The 26,730-nt window shown below is 32.8% G+C and overlaps 1 protein-coding gene across 50 annotated transcripts in view; it reads left to right on the top strand.

Annotated features, from left to right (window-relative positions):
* LOC145269265 (kinesin-like protein unc-104) overlaps nucleotides 1–26,730 on the top strand; it is a 649,720-nt gene that overhangs the window by 324,818 nt on the left and 298,172 nt on the right. For 26 of the 50 annotated variants that reach the window (XM_080124894.1, XM_080124895.1, XM_080124892.1 and 23 more), the window contains 2 exons: nucleotides 4,020–4,163; nucleotides 12,827–12,850. In XM_080124894.1, the coding sequence (XP_079981020.1) occupies nucleotides 4,020–4,163; nucleotides 12,827–12,850 (168 nt within the window). The remainder of the gene's footprint in view (nucleotides 1–4,019; nucleotides 4,164–12,826; nucleotides 12,851–26,730) is intronic. The other 24 variants (XM_080124920.1, XM_080124904.1, XM_080124897.1 and 21 more) reach the window with 1 other exon arrangement.

The raw sequence follows: 26,730 nt of genomic DNA, 5'->3' as shown, positions 1-26,730 counted from the left end.
TAAATAAACGCACCGTTTTACAAAACTAAAACCAAATATAGCCCACTTTATCCACCCTTATGCCTAGCAGCTGTGTTCCAAAATTCACAATGATTGCTTAATTAGTTTAGGAGTGAATCCTGTATGTACAAATATGTAAACATGCTAACAGCAGGCTGTGCAGTATCGGCTGGTCAGAAAATATGTTTAAATATATTTTAATTCATGCAGATTTCGTATTTGTTATTACTAAAGCAAATTTTCTATTGAATATTATAACTAATATATATTGTAATAATTTCAAAAGATTAAAAAAAAATGACTTTGGTGCCAACAGTTGCAGTCGAAACCAAAACAGTCAGCTCTTCGACCTTATTCGTTATTTAGTGCTTCAAGTCTCACTACCTGTAGTAATCATTACTGCCTACACTCATTATATATCTGCTGCAGCCGATGGTCAAATGGTGTTTTGAAGTCTGTATAATTTCTATAAAATCAACCTTTGTAATTTTCTTGTTTATACTCTTGGCAACGTACTGAAAACACACAGCTAGTTATAAAATATTATGTTTATTCAAAATAACCTTATCGGTTTCAGAATGAGAGTTTTGACATTAGTGAAGGTGTGCGGGGTGGAGTTGGTGTGTTCTTGTAGTGGAGAAAAAGTGTGTATTGCTTAGTTCGGTCATCGTGGTCGCTCCCTTTCCCTCTCCCCATTGTCTGCCATCTCTTTTATTGCCCCAGATGACATAAACACTCCAACATGCATTGTCTTGATATGTGGGTCAATATCGGTGACTCAATCTCTGGGGATTCTACATCCCACATTTTGACCTCCTTTGACATTCGCATCCAGGCTTCTGACCGACTTTCCTTTTGACATAATTCCTGGGGATCTGGATTATTCAACACACTGATTATCACAAAAGCATGAAACACTATTGCCTGTAGGAATAAAATAAGTTAATATTTATTTGAACTGTATTATGATGAAGAGAGAAAAATAGGCAGTAATTCCAGGCATACATAGTAAACAGTCAGAGAGTATTCAACAACCAGAAGTCGAAATGTGGCTTTTGCTCTAATGTTGAGTGCTTTTCTTAATGATTTTAATCCTACCAGACTGAGTTACTAATATACCGGTAATTTTTGAAAATGCTGTATACCGAGTTACCGCTAAACCAGTATTTTTCCAACCACGTGTTTTTGTGTTGTCAGGGAGCTAAAAATAGCTACCCAATCGCTGCTTAGCTTCGATTTAGCGCAAGCCTAACGTTCTGCAAATGGCTTTCTTTGTTTTGACGGAATTGTAAGTTTTTTTGTAGACTAAAACAGCCATGAAGCGAGCTAGTGACGAACCAAGCACTTTGACAGGTAAAAGAGCAAGACCAAGGAGTTTCACGGTGCAACAAGGGTTTTATAAAGTGACAAATTCTGATTCAGACGAAAGCGAATTTGATCAAGAGTATGTTTCTGAATCAAGTAACGCTAGTGATGATGAATATAGCGATGAAGGAGAAAGTGATGATAATTCTGATGATGCAAGTGGGGCTCAATCAAAATCGAGTGTTCAAAGTAAGGGGCGTGTCACTCAACCAGGTGATAGGGGAGATTCTCGTGTGGCTGATGAAGGATGGAGTCGCAATTTTTTAGCTCCAGATCTGGATTTCGCAATTTTGCCCAGGAGACCAGGCAACTTAGGTTCAGTAGCTCAGGTCTGGTAGGATTAAGATGTACAGAAAAAAAAGCAAGGTAATAACAGCACTTAATTCCAAAGTTAAGAGCCCAATATTTATTAATATATATATAAATTTATTTCAACACTATATATACACATTTCAAAGGTGTACCAGTGGTTTCATTGCATTGAATCAACTATAAGAGGTTGGATGGAGTTGATGCAAATTCATCAGCGACTTTGAGAAAGTGAAACAATGCAAAGTAAACAAATAGAGAAAAAAAAAAAAACGTTAAACGAGCGTTTTAACTCGGTTTCAAATTTTAAAGCAGAACTTAGTAACCGACGCCAATAGATTCTAATCCACTGGCGTCGGTTACTAAGTTCTGTTTTAAAAATTTTAACTCTGACGCTCGTTTAACGTTTTTTTTTTTTTTTCTGTTTACTTTGCATTGTTTCACTTTTTCAAAGTCGCTGATGAATTTGCGCTGACTCCATCCAACCTCTTATGGTTGATTGAATGCAGTGAAACCACTGGTATGCCTTTGAAATATGTATATATAGTGTTGAAATAAATATTGTATTTTCAGCTCTCATATCCATGATTGAGCACTTTATTGGATTTTTTTCATCGCCTCCTGACACGCTCTCTCTCTCTCTCTCTCTCTCTCTCTCTCTATATATATATATATATATATATATATATATATATATATATATATATATATATATATATTTTTTTTTTACAGCATAATGGAAACTTTGATTTAAAAATGAACATTGGCTAGTCAAAAGCAAAGCTTGATTTATCAACTTTAACCCTTACTGACCAGAATTATCTGAGGATGACGTCTATTATATCATATTAACTTTTAACAAATAAACATTTGTTTATTTTAATAATATTGCATTGTAATTTTACTTAGAAAACATACTTTAAGCTTGTGTATTTATTTTCTATTTGACTTGTCAGTGCTGAAACTTGACACACTAGAAATTAATCCAGGTAAAGTTTTTTTTCGATATATAACCCTTTATGACCTGAATTAGAATGCAGATGATAAAAAAATATTTATTGTTAATTTTATGACCTGAATTATGATGTAGATGATTTAAAAAGTATTTATTGTCAATTTTAGTTAGTTTAAAGGATAATGATACTATGATTGTCTTCAAACAGGAAAAATTATGAAGTTCAATAGTTAAACTACCACTGAGAATTTTTGCATTTAAAAAGCTTACCTTGATTATTATCCATAATGCTTGAAAAACAGTGCGTTTATGACAACAAACGAAATCCTCCACTCTCTGAGACAGATGGCAGCATACTGAATGTAAGCAATGGACAGTTGCAATCTGGAGGTATCTAGCATCTACCCAGATACTGAACTAATATGTACAAGGCGTGTTTGAATCAATTCCCACTTCATTTATGCCATTATAATCATTTATTTACGACTGAACGAATTAGGTCAGCAGGTCATAAAGCGTTAACGCTATTTGGGTTTGACTATTAAAATCTGAGAAGTTAACTTTATATTTTACATACATTTTTTTGTTCATCATCATCATCATCATCACGTGCTCCTTGCCCGGACCAATGTGACTCTTCCTCTCCAGAGTTTCCTGTCTTCCATCAGTTGCCTCAGATCTTCAGGTTCACAGTTGGCGTCGTGTGGTATTTGTTGGATGTACGTGGATCTAGGTTGTCCTCTGCTTGCGCGTCCGTGTCGTGGAGTCCATAGCAATACATCACTCACCAATTCATGCTTGCTCCTCAGACAATGACCGGCAAATCGTAGGCGTCTTTCTTTGATGGTATTAGATATGGCAGGTAGATTGCCATAAAGTTGCTGCTTCGTGGGATGATTTTACCAAGATATATTTAATATTGTTCTTAGCATACGGGTGTATGTGCCGTCTAGTTTTCTTTCCAATCTTTTGGTGAATGTCCAGGTTGTAGCACCGTAAAAAAGGACAGACTCTACCACTGCCCTGAAGAACTGCCTTTTCAGTTTGTCAGCCAGTCTCGAAGTCCATACTGAATGTAGCCCATTCAATGCGGTCCATGCTTTTGAGATGCGAATTCCGATATCTCTCTCTGTGGAAACTATGTTACAGCCCAAATACGTAAACTCAGCGACTTCTTTCAGTGTTGATCCAACCAAAGCTCTGATCTCTCCCTTCACATTGAAAGTCATAAACTTTGTCTTATACGCATTTATGTGGAGACCAATGTCATTTGCAGACTTTTCTAGCTTACATAACAGTGTTTGCGCATCAACAGTGTTGTTTGCTTTTTGTTCATGAAATAAAATGTTGACATAATTCCTTTGAAAATGAATTCTCTTTTTCTTTTCAGGTTAGTAAAATCAGTTTGGTGGATTTGGCCGGTAGCGAACGTGCCGATTCCACAGGAGCAAAGGGGACCCGATTGAAGGAAGGTGCTAATATTAATAAATCTTTAACCACCCTCGGGAAAGTTATATCGGCTCTGGCAGAAGTTGTAAGTATCAGTTATCTATTTAGTTACTTGTTTGTATTTTTTAATTTTTTTTTTTTTTTTGTTGGACAAATTTTTCAATTTTCCTGGCACACAGAAGTTGGTGCTTATACAGACAAAGACACAAATATAAATCGTATATCGAGTAAAAACTCTTTGATATACTTACATATCAGGCAAAAGTAAGTATCCTTACCAAAAATGAGGAAAAGTTATCAAATAAGAGTTTATTTAAAGATAAACAGTTTTCATATTTTGCTGATCCACAATTTAGACTGACTTATCTCCCCTGCTTTACGGGATTTCTGCTCTTATCCATGGCAATGCAAGACACTGTATGGTAGCTGCGCATGTAATTGTGAGGTAAAAGTTGTGCAAGTTCCAACCACACCTCTCCTGAATCGGCACTGCTTGAGTCCAGTGGCAAGGAGAAATGCTGAACGACTGGACTTACAGCATCTAGAATTCCCAAATGGTCACTGATTTTTAGTACTGAGCAGGCTCAACGTTGCTTAATGATCTAACAGATCTAATAGAAACTGGTGTGTCAATGTGAATTGTGCAGTATCAATTACAGATAGGCAAAATACAATGAAACTGAATTTTTATGATAACTAGCCTGAGCGCCCGGCTGTTTGGAAGTGTGTGTTGACCAAAAAAAAAAAAGTGGTAGTAGGCAGGCAGGCTCAAACCCGTACCACGAAGGAGGAAAAGAATGTGAAAAATAAACATCTTTACTGTTGCACCCATTGCCAAACCGGAAGTGGCGAAGATTTAAATTAAGGCTAGTCAATTGAAAAGAGGGGATGACTTTCGAAAAAAATCGTTGTAAAAAGCAACCCCTCCCAGTAGAAAAGTGCCCAGTTGAGGGTGAAGGAATTCATGTTTTTAGCCAATTTTTCGATATTTGTCATCTGAAGGGTCGAGCTTCAAAACGATACCAATCTCGTGAAAATCCGTTGCCTCTGTTGAAAGTGCTAGGCAGACATACAAACATACATACATACATTTAAACAGACTGATGAGATTTATATTATAAATTTTATTTTTAATTAAATTTACGTATCGGACAGAAATAAGTATCCTCAGTAAAAATGAGGAAAAAGTTAAGTAAAAGTTTAATTAAAAGTCAAAATTGATTTTAAAGAGCAGTGTTAACATTTGTTGAAATGGACTGAATTATCTCCCCTGTTTTAAGATAATTTTTCAAAATTACTGACTGCGATAAAACTGCAATTTACAATAAAATTTTAATCTGGGTCTTTGTCTGTATAAGCACTCAAAAGGTTACTCAAAAGTCTTAAATGTTATAGGATCCTTGTGTATTATTAGATTCTCTGCAAATGCTGTCAATATGTGGACGGTTGGAGCAATTGGAGATTTCTAAATATTTCTCACTTGAATCTTTCTTTTGTGAAGAGTTTGAAGGTTTATCTTTAAAACATAAGATTTTAGTTATCCAACTTTTCATGTGAATAGGATGATTGTAAATATAATTTCAGTTATAATCAGAAAAAATATTATGAGAAAAGTTTAAGTATTTTTGAATAATTCAAAAAATTATAGTGATTTTTGAAAAATACAAAAAGTTTTAGTGATTTTTGAATAATCCTAAAAATTATAGTGATTTTTGAAAAATGCGAAAAATGTGTGCTTCGGAAAAATTTTAATGATTTAAAAAATTTTTTTTGTTTTTTACTAACCAGAAATTTTTTTATTTTTACTAACCAGAAATTTTTTTTTTTTTTTTACTAACCAGAATTTCTTTTTTTTTTAATAATCAGGGCTTTTTTTTGACTAATCAGAAGTTATTTTTTTTTTTTTTTTTTTACTGATCAGAAAAGTTAAATTATTTTTTACTAATTAGAAATCTTTCATTATTTTTTTTTTAATAAGAAAGTTTTTGTTACTTGTAAATAATCGTCAACTTTAACTTATTTTTGAATAATTAGAAAATTTGTTACTCAGTAATGATAAAAATTCAAATAATTGCAACACAAAGATATGCGTCGTACTCATCTACTACAAATTATTTCTTATTCATGGATTTCACATTGGAAATACCTCTGTTCCAATCTTCACATAACAGCAGCATTTGTTATGTATTGTGTGAATGTCATTTTTCTCATTAACATACAGGATAATCCCATGCTCAAATGCCACCAATGGAATCAGTAAAATAATTCAATCCTTTCTGCAATCAAACCATATTCGGTATAAATACACTTTAGTTTAGACCTTACTTGTCCACCAAGTTTCAGCTCTGAATGTCCAACAGTCTTTGTTCAATAACTGTACATTGGTGATCGTCTTAGTAAAATGTGTTATCCTGAATGAACTTTACACTTTAACATCCCTAAATTTTTTATCTGTGCAGTTATCTCAAAGATAGCGTTTATCAAAGTCATCTACAGAGTATTCCGGAAGAAAGACATAGCAAAAATCAAGTCAGTAATGAAGAGAGGAATACAATAATTTTGCACATATATCTGTGAATAGCAATAAAAAAAGACTAATAGATATAATTTCGATCGAGCATTGTTATTTGTGCTTGAAGGTCAATTTTGAAAGATGGGGTGGGGTTGATCACATCCATCAAATCTAACCCTATTTTGTAGAAATAAACTTAACCCGTCAAGCAAGTTTCAGTCATTAATGTGTAACAGGCTTTGTTTTGAATTTTTGAGATGAGGATTTGGTTATTCGTATTATTTGGATTCATCGGACTACTGTTCTCATCTTGAGTGTGATTTTCGCAACGTTCCAGTCGATGCAACCTTCTTCAGGCATATCTTGTCAAACTTGGGAATGTTTCTGCTGAACTCTGGAATTTGGATGGAATTTCGAACGGAACCCTTTATGTACTTTACAGAGGTAGCATGTTCTTGTTCCATCAGCCATGATTAGGACAAGAGCATGCTACTACCATGAAGTAAATAAAAGGTTCTGTTTGAAGTGCGATCCAAATTCACAAGTTCGACAGAAACATTCCCCGAGTTCGGCAGGATACACTTGAAGAAGGTCGGAGGTTATATTGACTGAAACGTTGTGAAAAATTCACACTCAAGATGAGAACAGTAGTTCAAAGAATCTAAATATGTCTTTGTTTTATCACCACTTATCATCCATATGTGGAGACACTTTGGTGATCGTCTCATCAGTAGAATGTGTGATCTTGAATGGGTTTTACACTTATTAGACCATAACTCCTTGGATTTTTACCTTTGATTTATCTCAAAGACAATGTCTATCAAAACAAGCCCGAGATTATTTTCCAACCGAAGAATACAATTACAGTCAAAATCAGGCAATATTAAGAGAGGGGTCGCGGTGCCTCGGTTCAGTCTCAAGAGACAATGGACACCCCTGTAATAGTAGCTGTGCATGTAATTGTGAGTTAAGGGTTGCGCAATCTTCAGCTACACCTCTTATGAATCGGCACTGTTTGGGTCCAGTGTCCAAGATAAACAGAGCGCCCATACAACTGGAATTCCCAAATGGTCACCCATTTTAGTACTGACCAAACTCAGCGTTGCTTAACTTCAGTGATATGAAAGGAACCGGTGTATCAACATGATTTTTTTTTTTTTTTTTTAACATGGGAGTCACCACTTATCAAGGCCCGGAGGCCACTCGAGGATAAGGGATAATGAGTATAAATTAGTCAATGTGATTATAGCGTAGTAAACATAAGTAGTGGGAATTTTGTAAATTGGATTATTTCGGAGGACGGTTCATCAAGAACTTGTTTACATTGGACTTGAAGACAATTAGGTTGTAGTCAGCCGTAAAGCAGGCAAACGGAAGAGAGTTCCACAGGCGTGCAGTTCTAAGAAAGAAGCTTTGTTTGTGGAATCTGCGTTTGGGTTTAGGCATGAATAAAGAGTGTGGGAAATTATTCATAGTGGTTTTGGCTAGACGAGTGTTTTTCATGAAAGTCTGGCGAGGGGGGGGCATAGATTGGAGTTCAGACGAGCACTTGCCATGAAAATAATGATAAAGCAGAGACAGGCTCGCAATGTCTCTTCTGTGGGAAAGAGGTTGCAGGGAAGAGAAAAGGGCATCCCCCACTAAGCTATGGAGTTTATTTTCGTTATTGTATCGTTATTTTCATGGAAGGTGTTCAACTGAGCTTCAATCTATGGTCCCCCCCTCGCCAAACTTTTACAAGAAACACTCGTCTAGCTGTACACACTATCAATAATTCCCCCCACTCTTTATCTGTGCCTAAACCTAAACGTAGATTCCATGAACAAAGCTTCTTTCTTAGAACTGCACGCCTGTGGAATTGTCTTCCGTTTTCCTGCTTTCCGGCTGACTACAATATGGTTGTGTTCAAGTCTAATGTAAATAAGTTCTTGATGAGCCGTTCTATATAAGTTATCAAATTTACCAAATTTTCATTACTAATGATTACTATATTGTCCAATGTCTACTGTACACTCTTTAACCCTTATCCTTGAGTGGCCTCTTGGCCTTGATAAGTGGTGATGCCTATGTAAAAAAAAAAAAAAAAATTTTGAACTCTGTCAAGGCAGGATAAGCTGCTCCTAGCAGCTCTTAGAAGTATGATAGAGTTGTTGACAATTTCGCACGTTGTATCCAGCTGTGCTTCTCATTTGATGGTGTTAAAACAAAAGACTGGTGGACAAGTTGGAATTTTTTTCTATGGTCCAGTGGCAAGTAGACGCCCAAGACTGACTGAAAACAATGCCAAGATAAGCGGAGAGCACATATAGCACCTGGAATTCCCCCTTGCCAAACTTTTACAAAAAAAAAAAAAAAAAAACACTCGACTAACTACAACCACTATGTGATTTTCCCCACTCTCTATCTGTGGCTAAATCTAACCGCAGATTCCATGAACTATACTTCTTTCCTAGAACTGCCAGCCTGTGGAACACTGTTACATTGGCTTGCTTCTCAGTTGAATACAACATAGTAGCCTTTAAATCCAATGTAAACAAATTCTTGTTGAGCCGTCCCTATAAATAATCAAATTCTAACCAATTTACACCGTTAAACAATTACTACACTAACATCTTACAGTCAATAAACCTTATCCTTTGGGTCTTGATAATAATTTTTTATACTTTTCACAAGTAAAAAAAAAAAAAAAAAAAAAAAAAAAAAAATGGTCATCCATTTTAGTTCTGACTAGGCTCAACGTTGCTTAACTTTGGTAATTTGATGGGAACTAGTGTGTCAACGTGATTATGCCGTATATATGAGAGAGAAGTATGACAGTTGTTGACAATTTTGTATATCATATCCAGGTGTGCTTCTCATTGTATGGTGATGAAACAAAGACTGTTGGGCATTCTTGATTGAAACTTGGAGGACAAGTCAGGCATAGACTGAAGTTGGTAATGAGTTGAATATGGTCAGATAGCAGAAATTACTTTGAATTTCATTAACGATTCCATGGATGGCTTTTTTTTTTTTTTTGCGTTTGGGTGAAGGTCATCCTGTATAATGAAAAGCAATCTCTTCACATTTTATAGAATTGTGAACAATTACAGTTTGTGTATTCATACGCCATCCTCCCAAGTGCACAATTGCATGTGTACATTAGTGATTGTGATTAGAATCTGATTGATTTCGTTTTTATTGATTTGATGTTATCAGTATCGGTTAATCAATACATTTGATTCAAATGGGTGCGGAAAAAAAAAAAGGGTTTCCGATATTTTCCTCTTTTGCTGCTCTGCACTGTGCACTAGCACTTTCGATTCTTTGTTGAATCATCTTCAGTCGACAAAACCAAAGGTAACAAAAAGCTGGTAAAAAGAAGGGAATTTCAAAAAGCAACTGAAAACGTGTATGTAAAGTCATTAGATGTCATGAGAAAAAGCCGATGCAGTTCCGGAAGAACGGTTACAATTTAAAGTCAAGACACCAGAATTAGTGTAACAGGATCAGTTGTATTTACGTTAAAAATTTAAAAATGTTGTTATTGGATGCGTGTGTTTAATATTCAATGTTTATCTGCTCAGTACAATTAGTTACCATACGCCATCAATTTTTTTTTTTTCATTCTTTCTTTTTTTGTTTTTTTTCTTTCCCTTTTTTCTTTGTTTTTCTTTTTCTTTTCTTTTTTTCTGTTTTTTTTCTCTCTCTTTTTCTTTTTATTCTTTTTTCTTTTCTTTTATTCTGTTCTTTTTTCTTTTATTCTATTTTTCTTTTTCCTTTCCTTTTTTCCTTTCCTTTTTTCCTTTCCTTTTTTCCTTTCCTTTTTTTCCTTTTCTTTTTTTCTTTTCCTTTTTTCTTTTTCTTTTTTCTTTTTCCTTTTTCTTTTTCCTTTTCTTTTTCCTTTTTCTTTTCTCTTTTCTCTTTTTCTCCTTTCCTTTTTTTCTCTTTTTCTCTTTTCTCTTTTTCTCCTTTCCTTTTTTCTCTTTTTCTCCTTTCCTTTTTTTCTCTTTTTCTCCTTTCCTTTTTTTCTCTTTTTCTCCTTTTCTTTTTTTCTCTTTTCCTTTTCTTTTTCTCCTTTTCTTTTTCTCCTTTTCTCTTTTCTCCTTTTCTCTTTTCCTCTTTCTCTCTTTTTCTTTCTCTTTTTCTCCTTTTCTTTTTCTTTTTTTCTCCTTTCCTTTTTCTTTTTTCTCCTTTTCTTTTTCTTTTTTTCTCCTTTCCTTTTTCTTTTTTCTCCTTTTCTTTCCTTTTTTCTTTTTTTCTATTTTTTATTCACTTTCTTTTTTCATTTTTTTTCTTTTTTCACATTTTCTTTTTTTTCTATTTTTTTTTTTTTTTTTTGTTATTTAAAAAAAAGTTCTACATCGTTCCAACCCTTTTCATGTTATTTAATGCTGAATCCAGCCATTTGGATAAAAGTTTTTACATTCCAAGTTTTTAACATCTCCACATATTTTTACTGTTTGCTTTTATACATTTTTTTCATGACTAGACCTGCACAGATACTACACTTTGGATTAGAGTGGAGTTGGAAATAATTGAAACTAAAGGATGACTTTATGCCTACCCAAATGAGGCCTCATCACCGAATGTAGTTTTTTGACAGCATTCAATAATCTCAAAATAGTTTCTTTGCCATTGACAAAAATTTTTTTAAAATAGCAACCAGACTCCCTGACAATTTTAATAATAATAAAATTATTATTATTCACTCACTAGTAGTTCTCACACAGGCTATCACTCACTGACAATAACTTGTGGTGTTCTCTGGGATATGAGTGACAACAGGTCTCACCAGATTTTCAATGCTGTACACCTCTCTCAATAAGCAGAACATTATCGCATCAGCCGCTTACCATTGATTAATTTCTGGCAGCAGCCATTGGTATTCTCTGGTGTTTGGGCAGCAAAATACCTCCTCAAGGTCCTAGTGCTCTCTGCACTTTTTCAGTGGAGGTCTGGTTAGTGCTCTCCCTCCTTGGTCCTTTCTAGCCATTCACGAATCTTTGGATTGGAGCCATTCAATATGGACGCTACCATTTATTGGGGGGGGGGGGAGTTCATCATTATTATTATTACTACTATTACTATGATTAAATTATTTTTATGATAATGATTTCATTTTTTTTTTTTTTTTTTCATTCTTTCATCCCAGATTTTTCTTTCCGTTTCCATAGACATTTACATATTATTTGGTTTCTCCAGACAACTGTTTTCATCACGAGTGTTATTTTAATGACATTCGGTCCATTTAATTTCTGACCTTCTTTACATGTATCTTGTCCAAGGTTCGCACAGACTTGAAAAAGTCCCTGAATTTTGACTTTTGCCTTGAAAAGACTTATTTCTATTATTACCTTGAAAAATACTTGAAAAATATAGAAAATGCCTTGAAAATTGTATTTTTTATGTCTGGTAAAAATTTGTGTCGAAATATTAAAAATACAAAAGAAATAAATGCGATCAAATTATTTTTTTCAAGTATTAATAAAAATAACATTAAAATATTTTTTAAATATTGAAAATAAAATCCAAATACATTGTTTTGAAATTGCATAGTATTATTGTAGGATACAAGAGTTACACCCCTTTGAGGCGGGGGGGCGGGGGATTAAAATCCCCCTCTATTTTTGCTTTCATTTATAATTTTTTGTGCGGGAGGGCACAAGAGGAGTGGAGTAATGACGGCCGCCATACCTTCCTCTCCCTTCTGGAAAAAAACTTTCTTTGCGTAGTCCAGACTCTTTAATGGCGACTTGAACTTTTTGAATTGCTCTGGATTGTAAAACAAACCTCAAATTTTGTTTTAAAAACTTTAACTTTGTCTGGAGAAGGCCTTGAAAAACTTTGAAAAGTTCTTGAAAATGGATATTGAAAATCTGTACGAACCCTGTTACCGAATTCGGGAAATCTTCCTGTCGAACTCTGGAATCTGCATGGAATTTTGAACAGAACCCTTTATTTAATCCATGGGGGTAGCATGCTCTCGTTCCATCAGCCAGGACTGGGTAGAAATCTTAATTAACTTGCAATCATATTTTGTATTAGGACTTCTACCCGTTCATTGCCGACAAATCGTTATGAAATGACACTGAAGATGAGAACACTAGTCCGAAGAATCCAAATAATATGAATAATCAGTCCTCATCTCAAAAGTTCAGAACGTAATTTACAGATTTATCGTTCTGAAGAAATCTTTAAAAAGTTTTTCCTCCTTTTTTTTTGTTTTTCTTTCCCCTTAAATTCTGAAATCTAAGACACCAGAAACAAAACCGAAAAAAGTAAGTAAAAAAAAAAAAAAAAAAAAAAGGAAAAAATCCAAACTTTGGTTTTGACCATGCATTGATTGGCTGTGCCACTTGATCTGTTTTATCTTTCTATATCTATATATCCATATACTCGCTATACGTCATCATTACCTATAATTATCGGTGCATCTTTAGAATCTCCTCACTGCGTAAAAAAAAAAAAAAAAAAAAAAGCATGTCATTCTTTAAATGATCCAATATTTTGCATGGGGGACTATACGGTGACCCTAAAACAAAAAGCCACTGATGAAATCCTTAATAAAATTTTAAATCCTTTCGACAATCCAAGAATATATGGTACAAATGAATTTCAGTCTATGCCTGACTGGTTCACCAATCTCAGGTGTATCTCCTACAAGTCTTGCAGCAAACAAGTAAGGTCTCATGGGAGGACATTTTCCTCATAAAAGTATTAAGATATTACAATTACTAATAACTAACTGGACCTGTGGAAATTCCACAGGGAACTCATTCATATGTAATATATTGATGTTGGCATTCTGTAGATGTTCAGCATAAATGGAGACACTCTGATATTATTGTAACGCTTTTGTTAAAACTGCAAAAATATTTATTCAAGCTAACAGGAACGTCCGGCATAGTCAGGTCATAAAATACGCTTAAATATGATATTTTAATTCTTGCAGATTTTGTGTATATTATTATAGTTAATGTTCTATCAATTTTTATATATTACTAGCGAAGGGTACCCGGCGTTGCCCGGGTGTTTGCAGGTGTGTGTGGTTTTGGCTAAATCAAAACTCGGGGGGGGGGGGTGTTAAAATTTAAAAAAAAAATGTTTTGGTAGGTACGTATGAGGATCAAACCCGAACCCTTGAGGCAAAGTTGGAAATTAAAGTGTGAAAAAAAAAGAGTGCGACGTTAACCGTTGGGCCACCGCGAGATGCTAACGGATACACGTTTGAATTTATTTAATTACTTGCACCTGCACGTTTTAATGACTTCTTTGACTGCGAGGTAGCATTTCATTTACTGCAAGAATGCTTCCACCCCCCCTCAGATGTTGGGGATAGGGTGAAACAGCTCCACTTGTCGAAATTGAATAGCAATTGTCTTCAGATATAAGGAAATAATATTTCCACATTGATCAAAGCTGATTGCTTTCGGACATTTCCGGCGATCGAGACCGGAAAAATAACGCAAGAATTAGTGCCGCTTTTATTATAGGAAAAGGCCTAATCCACATGCGGCAAGCGAAAACTGTTGAATATTTATCTTCCCGAAGTCGAGCAAATTAAATAGACAGGCGAGCTCCGTTGTTAACTCTGAGATATTACGATTTACATGTGATATAAAAAGTTTTAAAAAGTTGTTAGGCGACTGACCACTTCTCTGAAAAAAGCCTTTTGTAGACATACAGAAAAAGCAAACACACATACATACGTTTTCGCTTTTATATATATAAAGTTTCGATTTCAAAAATAAAAATATCTGTATGATCGTGTTCATCAGCTTGAATTGAAACCGAATCCCAAATTTATGAATATATATATATATATATATATATATATATATATATATATATATATATATATTTGTTTACTGTATTTTGGGGAAGGAGTTCCGACAAAGTGCTCGATTACAAAGAAAAACTTTTTCGATATAAGAGCTAAATATTTGTTTATTAATTATACAGAAGTTCAGAAAAACATTGGTACCGTCGGTTTCAAGCCCAACACAACAGGAGACCGTTAATGGCAACACGTAAATAATGTTCAGCTCTCGTCAGCCATCTTGTTACTTGTTACCATTAACGGTTTCCCGTTGTGTTGGGCTTGAAACCGACGGTACCAATGTTTTTCTGTACTTCTGTTTAATTAATAAACAAATATATATATATATATATATATATATATATATATATATATGTATGTAACTAGTTCCATCAGCTAAAATCGAAACCAAGTCTTATGAAGAATTCTTGATAAAATTATTTAAAAAAAATAGATTATTGGAGTGCCATTAGCCATAATCGAAACCAAAACCAAAACTTTTGAAGAATTCTTGGTAAAATTATTTATTACAAGAAATGGAAGTACATAATTAAACGACCCAGATGTAAGTGCAACACAGAAAATAACACGCTATCGTATTAATATATAGATAATATTAAAAATGTATAATTAAAAACATTACATTAAATTTGAAATATCAGAATGTTCGTTTTCGAGAGCTTCTGGAATATTCCAAGTTGAGGTGTTCCATTTGGAGCGTTTCTGGAACTTTCCATTCATTAGAAGAATGTTGACAGTGTTAACTCTTCAGTTATTCAGTTTGAGTCGTTACGCTGCTCCGGTTGTCAGACACTGACTAGATTAACTTCGACCGATATTTCTTGGAATCCAAATCCGGTTGAAAAGAATCTTATAAAACGAATAAATTACAAGCACCCCCAAAAACAAACTGGACATTTCGTAATTATAAAGAATTTCTGAACTTCTGTGACGAAATAAATATTGTTATTAATTCTCAATAATTCTGTCTTTTTTTTCTAAACATAAACTAAACTGAATTAAGAACTTGCTTATCTCCCTTAGATAATTTGTAAATATTTTTGTTTCTTTATTTTTCTTTAAACTCTAAGTTTTAGTTTTTTAATATATGTTTGATATACCTCAATAGGCTCCAACACGTAGCAAGGGTAAGGAAGAAGGTAGAGAACGCTCAATCTTAGTTGGGTTCCCTTTACCATGCTAGAAAATTTCTCACACCAGAAGGTTTTCTGCATCTTTAAAAAGCCACAGTTCGCCTATGCATGGAGCATTGTTGCCACTGGTGTATTTATCACTAGTCTCTCACTTTTGGACAGAGTCCAAAAAGGGGTCTCCAATCTAATAGGTCCTACAAGCTCCAACCTCTAACCCATCTCACAATGCTACAAATATGTGCCTGTTTTACTAGTATGTTAACGGAATATGCTCTAATAAACTCGTATACCGTGTGCCTCTTGATGTACATACTCCTGACTAAGCAGACAAAGCTCACCACTTCACTGTTGAGGTCCATAAATTGCAGAAAGCATTCTATTCTGATAGTTTCTTCCCTTGGAATGTTGAACTTTAAAATTCCCTCCCTGTTTCCTGCTTCTACTAACACACAGAAATTTTTATGTAATGTGAACAAACCTTGCTCCCCATGGTCCTGTTAGACACCATCCTAAATAATAACCCTTTACATCCGAGTGGCAATACACCTTGTTTGAAATTCAAAAACAAAAACAAAACTAGCAATCTAGTGAACGAAAGATATTGCAAAAATTGAATTTAACTTGAAAATTAAGGACCTCCAATTTTGTGGTGCTCTTTGGAGGTACCGATTGAAAATTCTGTCTAAAGATATCATGGTCGGTAAACTGCAGAAGTACTGAGTTATTTGTACCAAATGGGGTTGGATTTCATAAAAGATTGGATTTTATTTAGGATTCCATAGGTGGCTTTTTTTTTTTTTTTTTGTTCTTGAGGGTGGGGGATATTGCCCTCAACAATCATCAAAAACTTGTTGAATTTCAATAATGATTATTTAATTTTAATTAAATTTTTAAATATTATTTATTACACGTTAACATGACAAGTTTCGAGCGATGATGCTGGTATTAGACTACAGCAACACAAACCTGTCGTTATTTCCTAATTTTTGCTGCTTTGTGGACCGATTTTAAAGAAGCACCTGGTTTTCCTACTGCATGGTTTTTATTTTAATTGACAAAAAAAAAAAAAAAAAGAACGAAGTAAAAATTTTTAAAATACGTTTCAAGACATTTCATTAAAATTTTATTGACTCCTCCCAAAAATAATTTATAAAAAAATTTTTTTGATTATCAAAATTTTTAAAAATATCTAAAAAAAAAAAAAAAAAAAAAAAAAAAAAATTTCCATTTTGATAATCAAGAAAAAAAATTTCTTTTTTGATTATCAAAAAAAATTTTTTTTTTCACTTTGATAATCTAGAAAAAAAATTTTTTTTTATTATCAAAGTGAAAAAAAAAATTTGATTATCAAAACCTTAGTTAAAGAGAAAATAAAATAATTTTTTTTTTTAATTTTTATCATTTTTTTTAATACTATTTTTTTTATTTCAAGTTTTTTAACAATTAATCCACCTCTTTTACCCGTAAACCCTTCAGATGACCAAGTGTGTGTTCAGCATCCCAGTTGTGGTAGCAGCTGAAAAGAACATATTTAGCATGGCACTATCTTGCATCACCTAAACAGCAAACCCTTCTAAACGTATGCAAAGCCTATTTTTAAATTGATTTCTTTTTCTTTAGCATTAAAAAATTTAGTGAAAGTCTTGAGTCCAACCTAATTAAATAAAGAAAAATACAGAAAATACATGAAAATCTTTATAATGTATGCACCTGTCACAGAATAAAGACGTCATATTCCAAAAATCATGTAAATTGATCAAACATTTTTTTTCTTTAAACTAAAAAAATCAAATTTTGTGAGGAAGCAAGTCGGTCCACGATCTTAAAATTCCTCACTGGTTACCTGACCCTTTATAGTCTTTCCAGAAATATAGATTAAAATCATCTTCGTAACAATGACGATTAATAATCGTAGTCAACCGTCCATCTCTGGAGACGACGATGTAGCTCTGGTGTCTACCTGCACCACCGAGAATGGCTATATAGTCTAACTAGAGAGTGGCAGTCCCTGCTGCACTTGGCGGTGGATGGCTGTGTATTAAATCATGGCTCCTCAGCAGTGTTGATCAAACACTACCTCCTTCAAAACATGAAAGTGGATGGCTGCTGATATTACCGCTTTCACCTGCAAGTGATTCCTCAAGCATAGCTTCTGCATTGAATGTACACTGTTTTCCTGCCAGTTGCCAGATTGTGAGCTTGTCAGCCAGGCTTTCTCATGTGCAGAGGGTGATGGTACACTGCTTCATGTCCCTCTTGCAAACCTCTAAAAAGTGGAGTTTAGAGTGCCCTGCATTTTTTTCTACCCTTAGCCAGAAATCCTAAAAGTGGCAAAAAAGTTATTTTGTCTATAATAAAAAAAAAAAAACCTACTTGATCAATTCTTGTGATTTTTGGAATATGACATTTTCGTTCTGTGATGAGTACGTGCATCATAAAGATTTTTCTGTATTTTTATTTATTTTTTTTAATTAGATTGAATTCTGAACTTGCACCAAAACATGAAATCAATCTGAAAATTTGCATATCATGTGCGTTTAAAAATGTGCATTGTTTGAATAACGCTTTGTTCTTTCCAGCTGCGAGATTAATTAGGTGCTGAAGGTACATTTGTTGCCCTTCCATATCCCACAGCACCATTTTTAACTCCTCAACAGTGTCCAATTCACTATTCTTGTTCAAGAAGTGTCTTATAAATGTCTCCCAATATCTCTCCTCCATCAACCGACCCGCTATCACGAGTATCACCTGGCCAGATTAGAATTTTGTCGCCTTTTGATTTTCCCCTGCGGCTTTCTAATACAGCACTCAGACTCAAGCAATTTGTTTTCAACTATTCTTTCACTGCCAGTACATGGTCTTCGTCCCTCCTTGATCCATGATTGGTCAATCCACCTCATGTGATCACTTTTGCCCTCATCAATAGCTTTTTGCTTCATCAAAAGTTTTTCTTTTTTTTTTTTTTGTTTCGTAGAAATCTAATTTTTTCTACATATAATAAAATAATTAAAATATGCAGGGTGTCCAAAAAGTCACTTAGGGGTTTTGAACGTAGATTTTTTATTTTTGATTAGATGTTTCTGTAATTTTAACACAATTTGACTAAGTAAGACATTGGGAAATTAAAAACAAAAAAAAAAAAATGCAAAATTAAGACAATCTTTATGTAAGAAAACTAATGTTGCCATGTTTAGCTTTGTATAGTTGTGCTTTTTCCAAAACATTATTCATGACAGATTGCAGAATCTCTGGATTGCGATTTAACTTCCTTATTTTGTTCCTGATGTTTTCCTTAAATTCTTGCAGGATTTGAGGTTTTTTAACATAGACTCTTTCCTTAAGATATTTCCGCAAGAAAAAGTCAGGGCTAGTCAAATCTGGAGAACATATGCGGAGCTGAAAATGGGCAATATTTAAAATACATTTTTAATAAATAAAGATTATTTGAATTTTGCATTTTTTTATTTTTTTATTTTGAGTTAAAAGAAAAGCAACAGAACAAAAATTCAAAATGGAGTTATAAAAGATAAAAGGTAATTGCAGCTTCTCTCACAATTTTCATTTTATTTCCTTTTAATGGATTGATTGTTGCTATTTCTTCTGATGAGTTAAAGATAAAATAGATTCACTGATTGATATAATAATTAAATGATTGATTTTGCGCTACAAAACAGTTGCTGTCAGGAATTGTAAATGTCAACTTAATTAAAGGAATAAATGGTAAGATGGTTAACATTATGAATTTTGGAATATAGACTTTTTTGTCATTTGTTTGTTATATGCTCTGTAATTACATTAAGCTTCATAAATTAAGGATTGGTATAAATAAAAGGTGAAATATAATTGAAAAAATAAAAACGTATTTCCACAGAAATATATATATATATATATATATATATATATATATATATATATATATATACAATGCCACGCAAAAGTATTGGATATATTACATTTTTCTTCATAAATTCTAATTAGGATTCAAGATTTTACCTAAAATTTGGTCAGTATATTCCTATTACTATTCTAACTTATATTTGTATACATGCTAGACCAGCCTAGAGTTTCTAGTGTAATATTAAATCTTAAAAATGCGTAAAGGGCAATTTATTTTATTTACTTAACTACATTTTTTCTTATTACATATATTATTTTTAGATCTGTTTTATGTTTCTGGTTATTGAATTCAGTGATTATTGCAAACAATTTTATTTTTTATTTTTATTTATTTTATTATATATTATTTATTTTATTTCATTATTTTTTTTATTTTATTTTTTCCCCATTTTTATTTATTTTATTATTTTTTATTTATTTATTTATTTATTTTATTTCATTATTTTATTTTATTCCATTCTATTTTTTTATTTTATTTTTTATTTATTTTATTTCATTATTTATTTTATTTTTTTATTTTATTTTTATTTATTTTATTATTATTTTATTTTATTTTTTATTAATTTTTATTTTTTATTTTTATTATTATTTTTTTTTTTTTGTTAAATGTGTAATGAAATTCCCTTTCGTTATTTTCTCTTCCATCGCCATTGTCTAAAACTTTTGCCGCCACCCCCAAATTTAAGGACCCCTTTTACTGGCAAATATGAAAACTGCTACCCCCTTAGACCCATTGATGCACTCCCACCATCCCCTGTTTGGTCAATATTTGTTTGATTTGTTTTTCATTTGAGGGAGGCATGCCTCGTATGTTGGTATACCTCCAGCATGATGATCTGTTACTTTGCATTTCAGATGACGAAGTTTCCGTCTCACAATCTGTTTCAGCTTTCTCTCTTATTACTGAACTAGCTGATTACACCGGCTTGCTACCACTTTGCCGAGTTTGCTACGTGCAATATTTGCAACAAAATTTGGTCATATGTAGACACAATCGGCCTAGAAACAAAATGGTCGCCGAGTTCTTAGAATGCTTCCAAAAAGTCTTTTAAACAATGTTTTTGACAATGATTTCATGCAGATTGAAGAAAAAAAACAAAATGATTCAGTGGATTGCCAAACATTGGTTACAGTTAATTCTTGCAGGTTTGAAATTTATAATTTACCATCCACATTGAACCATTATTTGTCGTCAATTGATGGTTGTTCAAAAGATAGATTTCATCATTCAATACAAAAACTTTTTTGTTTGTTTGTTTGTTTTTTGACAAACAATTATCTTTATAATTTATATGTGGAGTAAGGATTTCTTTCAGTTCTTACATAAAACTCGAACTCAGCAGCCATTTTCTTTTTAGGCCGCTGTGTCTACAATTTACCCAATTTTTTTTAAAATAACAAACATTTCATTGATACGTCTGCTGTAAACACATCACAGAAACTTTCATATTAATTCATATAAATAGTTAATATTAATAGTTGGGTAATTTTTATACAAATTTCTCTTAAGAAATTAAAAGGAAATCAGTTTGCTTGAGCAATTGTGTGTGTGTGCTCGCTCTTAGTTTTACTTACGATTTATCCATTAAATTTAAAAACAACGAATTTGTGAAAAGAAGGAAGCAGTTTGTTGACTTTCTTTCTCTATATAGTGGTGCTAAATTACCTCCTCTGGGAAATAATCTGGAAAATATTTTTAAAAAGTTTTAATAATTTGTCCTTTTATTTTATAAAATCATTGTAATTAGTTTGTTGACTTTCTTTCTCTATATAGTGGTGCTAAATTACCTCCCCTGGAAAATAATCTGGAAAATATTTTAAAAAAGTTTTAATAATTTGTCCTTTTATTTTATAAAATCATTGTAATTAATTACCGCTAATATTGACAGAACTATTGTATGTATACATGGATCAATAGGCCAATTAAAATTATATAAAATTGTTATAAATTACATAAATTTTATAAAATTGTTATAAATTACATAAATTTTATAAAATTGTTGTAAATTACATGAATTTCATGAACTTATAAATTTCATGAAATTATTATAAATTGCATAAATTTCATGGAATTATAAATTGCATAAATTTCATGGAATTATAAATTGCATAAATTCTATGAAATTATAAATTGCATAAATTTTATAAAATTATAAAAAAATTTCATGAAATTATTATAAATTACATACATTTCACAAAATTATTATAAATTACATACTTTTTCACAAAATTATTATAAATTACATACTTTTTCACAAAATTATTATAAATTACATACTTTTTCACAAAATTATTATAAATTACATACTTTTTCACAAAATTATAAATTACATAAATTTCATGAAATTATTATAAATTACATAAATTTCATGAAGTTATTTTAAATTACATAAATTTCATGAAATTATTATAAATTACATAAATTTCATGATGATCATCATCCATTTTAACATCTGTTCTACAAGCTGAATACGTTGGATGGCTTTTAGCAATTGACTTTCAAACTAACCTATCTCTGGCCAGGTCTTTATTTATCCCTCTTTCTCTCAAATCCATCCTTTCAACTTCATCCCATCTTTTCCTTAGCCTTCCCCTGCCAACTAATGCTTCTTCCTCAACTAATACACATGAAATCTGTACAAATTACATAAAATTACTTATGAAATGTCATGAAATTATGTAAATTAACTCTTGATGAAAAAAAAAATTGTTTCTATGTTGATGTAGGCTCTCATTTCTTGCAAAGCATAATCCGCTATGAATCAAATTCACCCGTAAAATTTTTTTGAATAATCCAACACTTTGTAATTTTATTAAATTTGTTTTGTTATTTGCATGTTTTGCTATGTATATAAATAATTTTTTATTGAGATACCATTTCCCTTTTTTCTTTTTTTTTTTTTCTTTTTTTTATGGAAGACCACAATTGATAAAATTGTGTTTTATGATTGTGCTTCTAGAAACTAGACAATGTAGGCTTGGATTTTATTGAAATCAATTTTTGCTTTTAACCGGTTCCATCTGAAACGAAGTTGTCCACTTTATATATTTAAAAAAAAAATTTTTTTTTAATTGCTTTATATTTAAAATGTTTATTTTTTTGATTATTATTAAAATTTTTTTTTTTTTATTGCTAACCTTTGTAAATTTGATTGAATTGCTAATGTTAATATTTTATATTTAAAATGTTTCATCTTTATTTTTGATTGTTAAAATGTTTTTTTTTTTTATTGTTAACCTTCGTAAATTTGATTGAATTGCTAATGTTGATATTTTATGTTTAAAATGTTTCATCTTTATTTTTATCGTTAACCTTCTTTGCAAATTTCATAAATCTATATGAAAAAAATATATGGAACTGTCCAAATATTTATGTGCAATTGAAACGCATTTTAATTAGGTAATCAAAATAACACTATATTTAACAGAAACATTATTTAAAGACAATTCTTTAAAAAAAAAAATATTGGAGATTATTTATACAGATAATTTGCATAAATTGTTTTTTTCAACTTCTTTGGCATTTTTTGTCTAGGAGCAAAGCATAGTATCTGTTTTGATAGTGAAAGATAATATATGACTGAAAGATCTATTTAGGCAATTAATTCTGAGTTACGTAAATTCTTTCACGTTGAAAACAAAACATGCATTCCAGTCAGATTTCTTTTACTAACGACAAAGACACCCCCATTTTTATCTAAGCAATAAGTCCTTTTTTTTTTTTTTTCTAACTAACAATAAAATCACATGCAAACAAGGCAGCTTCCAAAAACTTTGTCTTTTACGCTGCTAACTCGAACTCTCAATAGTGCCTAAATTTGCATACTCGTATTTGAAGGGTTTCAGGTTCGTGGACCACTGCTTTCCCTACAACAGGCGCATGCCAACCATGGTCGCTTATTGCTATGCTTTTTCATGCTGTTACCACAGATTTTTTGCCCTCGCTCAGTGAAGGGGAAATCTTCCAAGGCTGATGAAATTTTAATTTTGTCCTAATTCAGAGTGCCCTTTTTTGGGGAGCTAGATTTTCCTCACATTAAAAAGCGACCTTGTGTTTAACTCTGTCCCTTTAACTCTCCTCTGTTAGTCATATTTAATTTCATTGCCTGATATAAATAGTTTGCTTGACATGAACAAATATTTTATTCGCCAATTATATCATTTTAGTTTTCAAGATAAAGATACTCCTCCACTCCTATTTATAAATCATTGCTTAATTACCGCATCTGTTAACTGTTGACACGTTTATACTTTGGTTGGGTTTATATATATAAATTGATGTTTGAGATGTTCAAAAGTCTCTCTCTCTCTCTGACAGTCCATCGATTTCGACGATAACGCGGAGGTCAGTTATGTGAGTCCAATCGTTCTGAAACCCTGGCCACAGATGTGACACCTGATGGCAAGGAATCCGGGTAGTGGCGCCCATATCTTCAGCAAGAGCACGACCATCATACTCCAATCGCCTAAGTGCAGAGATCACTCTGTGGCTTCCAGTCCATCAAACCTGCCGGTACGCCCTCACTCCATCGCCACAGGACTTTCACCTCCCCCCAGCCTAAGCAAAGTAGGAATAAGCAGCTTGCCCAGTACTGCTAGCACCCTCTCCGCTGAAAGCAAAAGTATAAAGGCTAGGATGGGCAAGGACAGTCTGCACACATGCAATCAGCCACATCCGATGGCTGAGGCAGACCCGAGTCGAGTTGTACATCACCCTTGTTGACCACGTCGGCACTGCGGGGCTGGTTCATCCGCTACACAAGCCATTGGGATTCCTTCCTCATCCGCCAAGAGCATCGTTGACTAGGCTTGGATTTTTGTGACCCTAAATAGGGGGGGCTAGTGAGTACAACACATTGCCCAAGGGTGACCCAGCACTGCAACGACTAAGGGGTAGTGACATTCTCTCCAAAACCCTGGAGCTCCCACACCAGGGCCTCATTGCCAGATGTAGTTTTACGTCATACTCAGGACTAAAACAAAAGTAGGAACTAATGAATACAACGAGGTTGTTAGATAGTGCTCGATAACAAGAGCAAAATATTTTTGTTATTATTTATTCGAGGGTAAACAGTCACATTTGGTCGCTACAAACAGCCATGGTGTCTTTTCTTTTTTCCTATAGCGTCAAACGATTCAGGGTCACTTGACGAAGTCTAATTGACTGAAACAGATGGTTGTTTGTAGTGTCCAAATGTAACTGTTTACCCTCGAATGAATAATATATAATTATAATTATTTACTATAATAATTAAATACCTACAGCCACTAGTGTTTCATCCTTTCGGGAATTTTCAGTGCAGGGTGTCACGGTTAACCCCAGTTGATAGATTCGAACCCAGCGACACAAGTCATCTCTGGCTTGATTAGCACCGTTTCCATATATATATATATGTCCTAGTGACATATGGCCAAATGGTCCTAGACGTTGTATCAAAGTTTACAGTTACCCAAAGGTGCTGAGTTCAATCCTGAATGAAGGCAGTGAAAAAGTAACATTCAAAACAGAGAATCAGCAACTATGTCCCAAAGCCTAGCTAGAGTCCGAACACGGTACCCCCGTAATAATAATAAAGGGTTGGGTTCAAGACTCCTAACAAATGGTTCCCCAGTTCGATACAAAACACCTGACAAAGGCCGGAGGGCAAAACGGCCAAAACGTTGTGACTATAACAACCAAGATGAGGAAGTCAGTCTGACAATCTCAATCAATAAAATTTTAAATTGTCTGGTTCGTGTCGAAACAATTGTTAATATCCGAAAAAATACAAATATGAAGTTATTCCTTCCTGCTTTTGCTATATATATATATATATATATATATATATATATATATATATATATATGCTCGATTACCAAAATGTTAATCATGTTGCTTAATATTTGAGTCAATTTACAATTTATCCTTATTGATATATGTACATTGCCAATGGCTAATCGATTTGAAATACATGAAACCTTTGGAATAATCTTTTCTTATATATATATATATATATATATATATAACTACTACATTTACTCACATAAAATTAATATACGAAAGTATAGATTTATGCGTAAACTTTAAATATTTACTTTGAAAGTGCTCAATACGTAGGTAGAGCTAGTTAGTAATTTATAAAATATATATGGCGATTAAGCTACACTGAATATTCTGCGTTTCATCCATTATAGGATTCCTCAGGCTTATGCGCATAAGCCTGAAGAGTCCTAGAGTGGAGGAAACGCCGAATATTCAGTGTAGCTTAATCGCCATATATATTTTATAAATTACTATATATATATATATATATATATATTAGTTTCATTTTACCTCAGTCAGAAATCAAGGAGGCTCCCTTCTTGGATCTAACACTTGATCTCTATGAGAGACGCATAGATATTCAAATATTTCAGTAAAGTTCTCCTTTATATCACAAACAGTGAGTTAATAAAAGTAGTTGAGAATAATTTTAATAGATTAATAGTTAATAAAATTAGTTGAGAATAATTTTAATAGGTTATTGTACATCTTGTCATCTCTTTGTCATACTGTATATCAGAACAAGAATTGATTTAGTCTGGTGGAGTATCCAGCTTTGTGCTCTTACTTGAAATAACATCACTTGGAGAAAGTGCACCATTCCTCATAAAAGCCAATGTGGGTTAGCTACACTGATGAGATTATATTTGGGCTGCGAATACTATGATTTTAAATATTTAGTCAGGGTTCACTTGTAGGGAAAAGTATCCTTGTGCCACGTTGTCCTGATAAAACCCCTGTACAGAGAAACATCAGACACTCAAGTCTAGTAAGCATTCAAGTTCTATCCTATATATGTATGTGGTAAATAATACTTCAAAGTTCTTAAAAACTAACTCTGTACACTATTGTTTATATAAACAGTCCAGTTTCTACTTTGTGTTTGTATAGAATCGCTGACCGTTAAAAAATGATTAAAAACCAAATCAAATTTTCAGTAGTTAAGCATCGCAACCATTAAGCCATCAGCCGCTGCCATGTATAAGGGAAATATGTAATGTATACATGCATATAATGAAGCGATCGAACAGAGGACTATAAATAGAAGTGCTACATATTTATGTTCACTTTAATTTGATTTCAGGATTTCCTACATTTATTCCATCCAATCTGACTCTCATAACTTTCACTCACTCGAATTCATTTCTAAATAATTATATCAAGCTTATCAAGGTACATGAAATTGCTTAGAGGACAGGGTTATTTTGTTTTAGCTTGGATTTTTTTTTTATATATTTATGCCATGTGTATGGAAAATGAGTTTTT

Source organism: Euprymna scolopes, chromosome 45 (genome assembly GCF_053919585.1).
Source record: "Euprymna scolopes isolate OS-2025 chromosome 45, ASM5391958v1, whole genome shotgun sequence".
Lineage (NCBI taxonomy): Eukaryota > Metazoa > Mollusca > Cephalopoda > Sepiida > Sepiolidae > Euprymna > Euprymna scolopes.
This window is presented reverse-complemented; position numbering and strand designations above follow the sequence as displayed.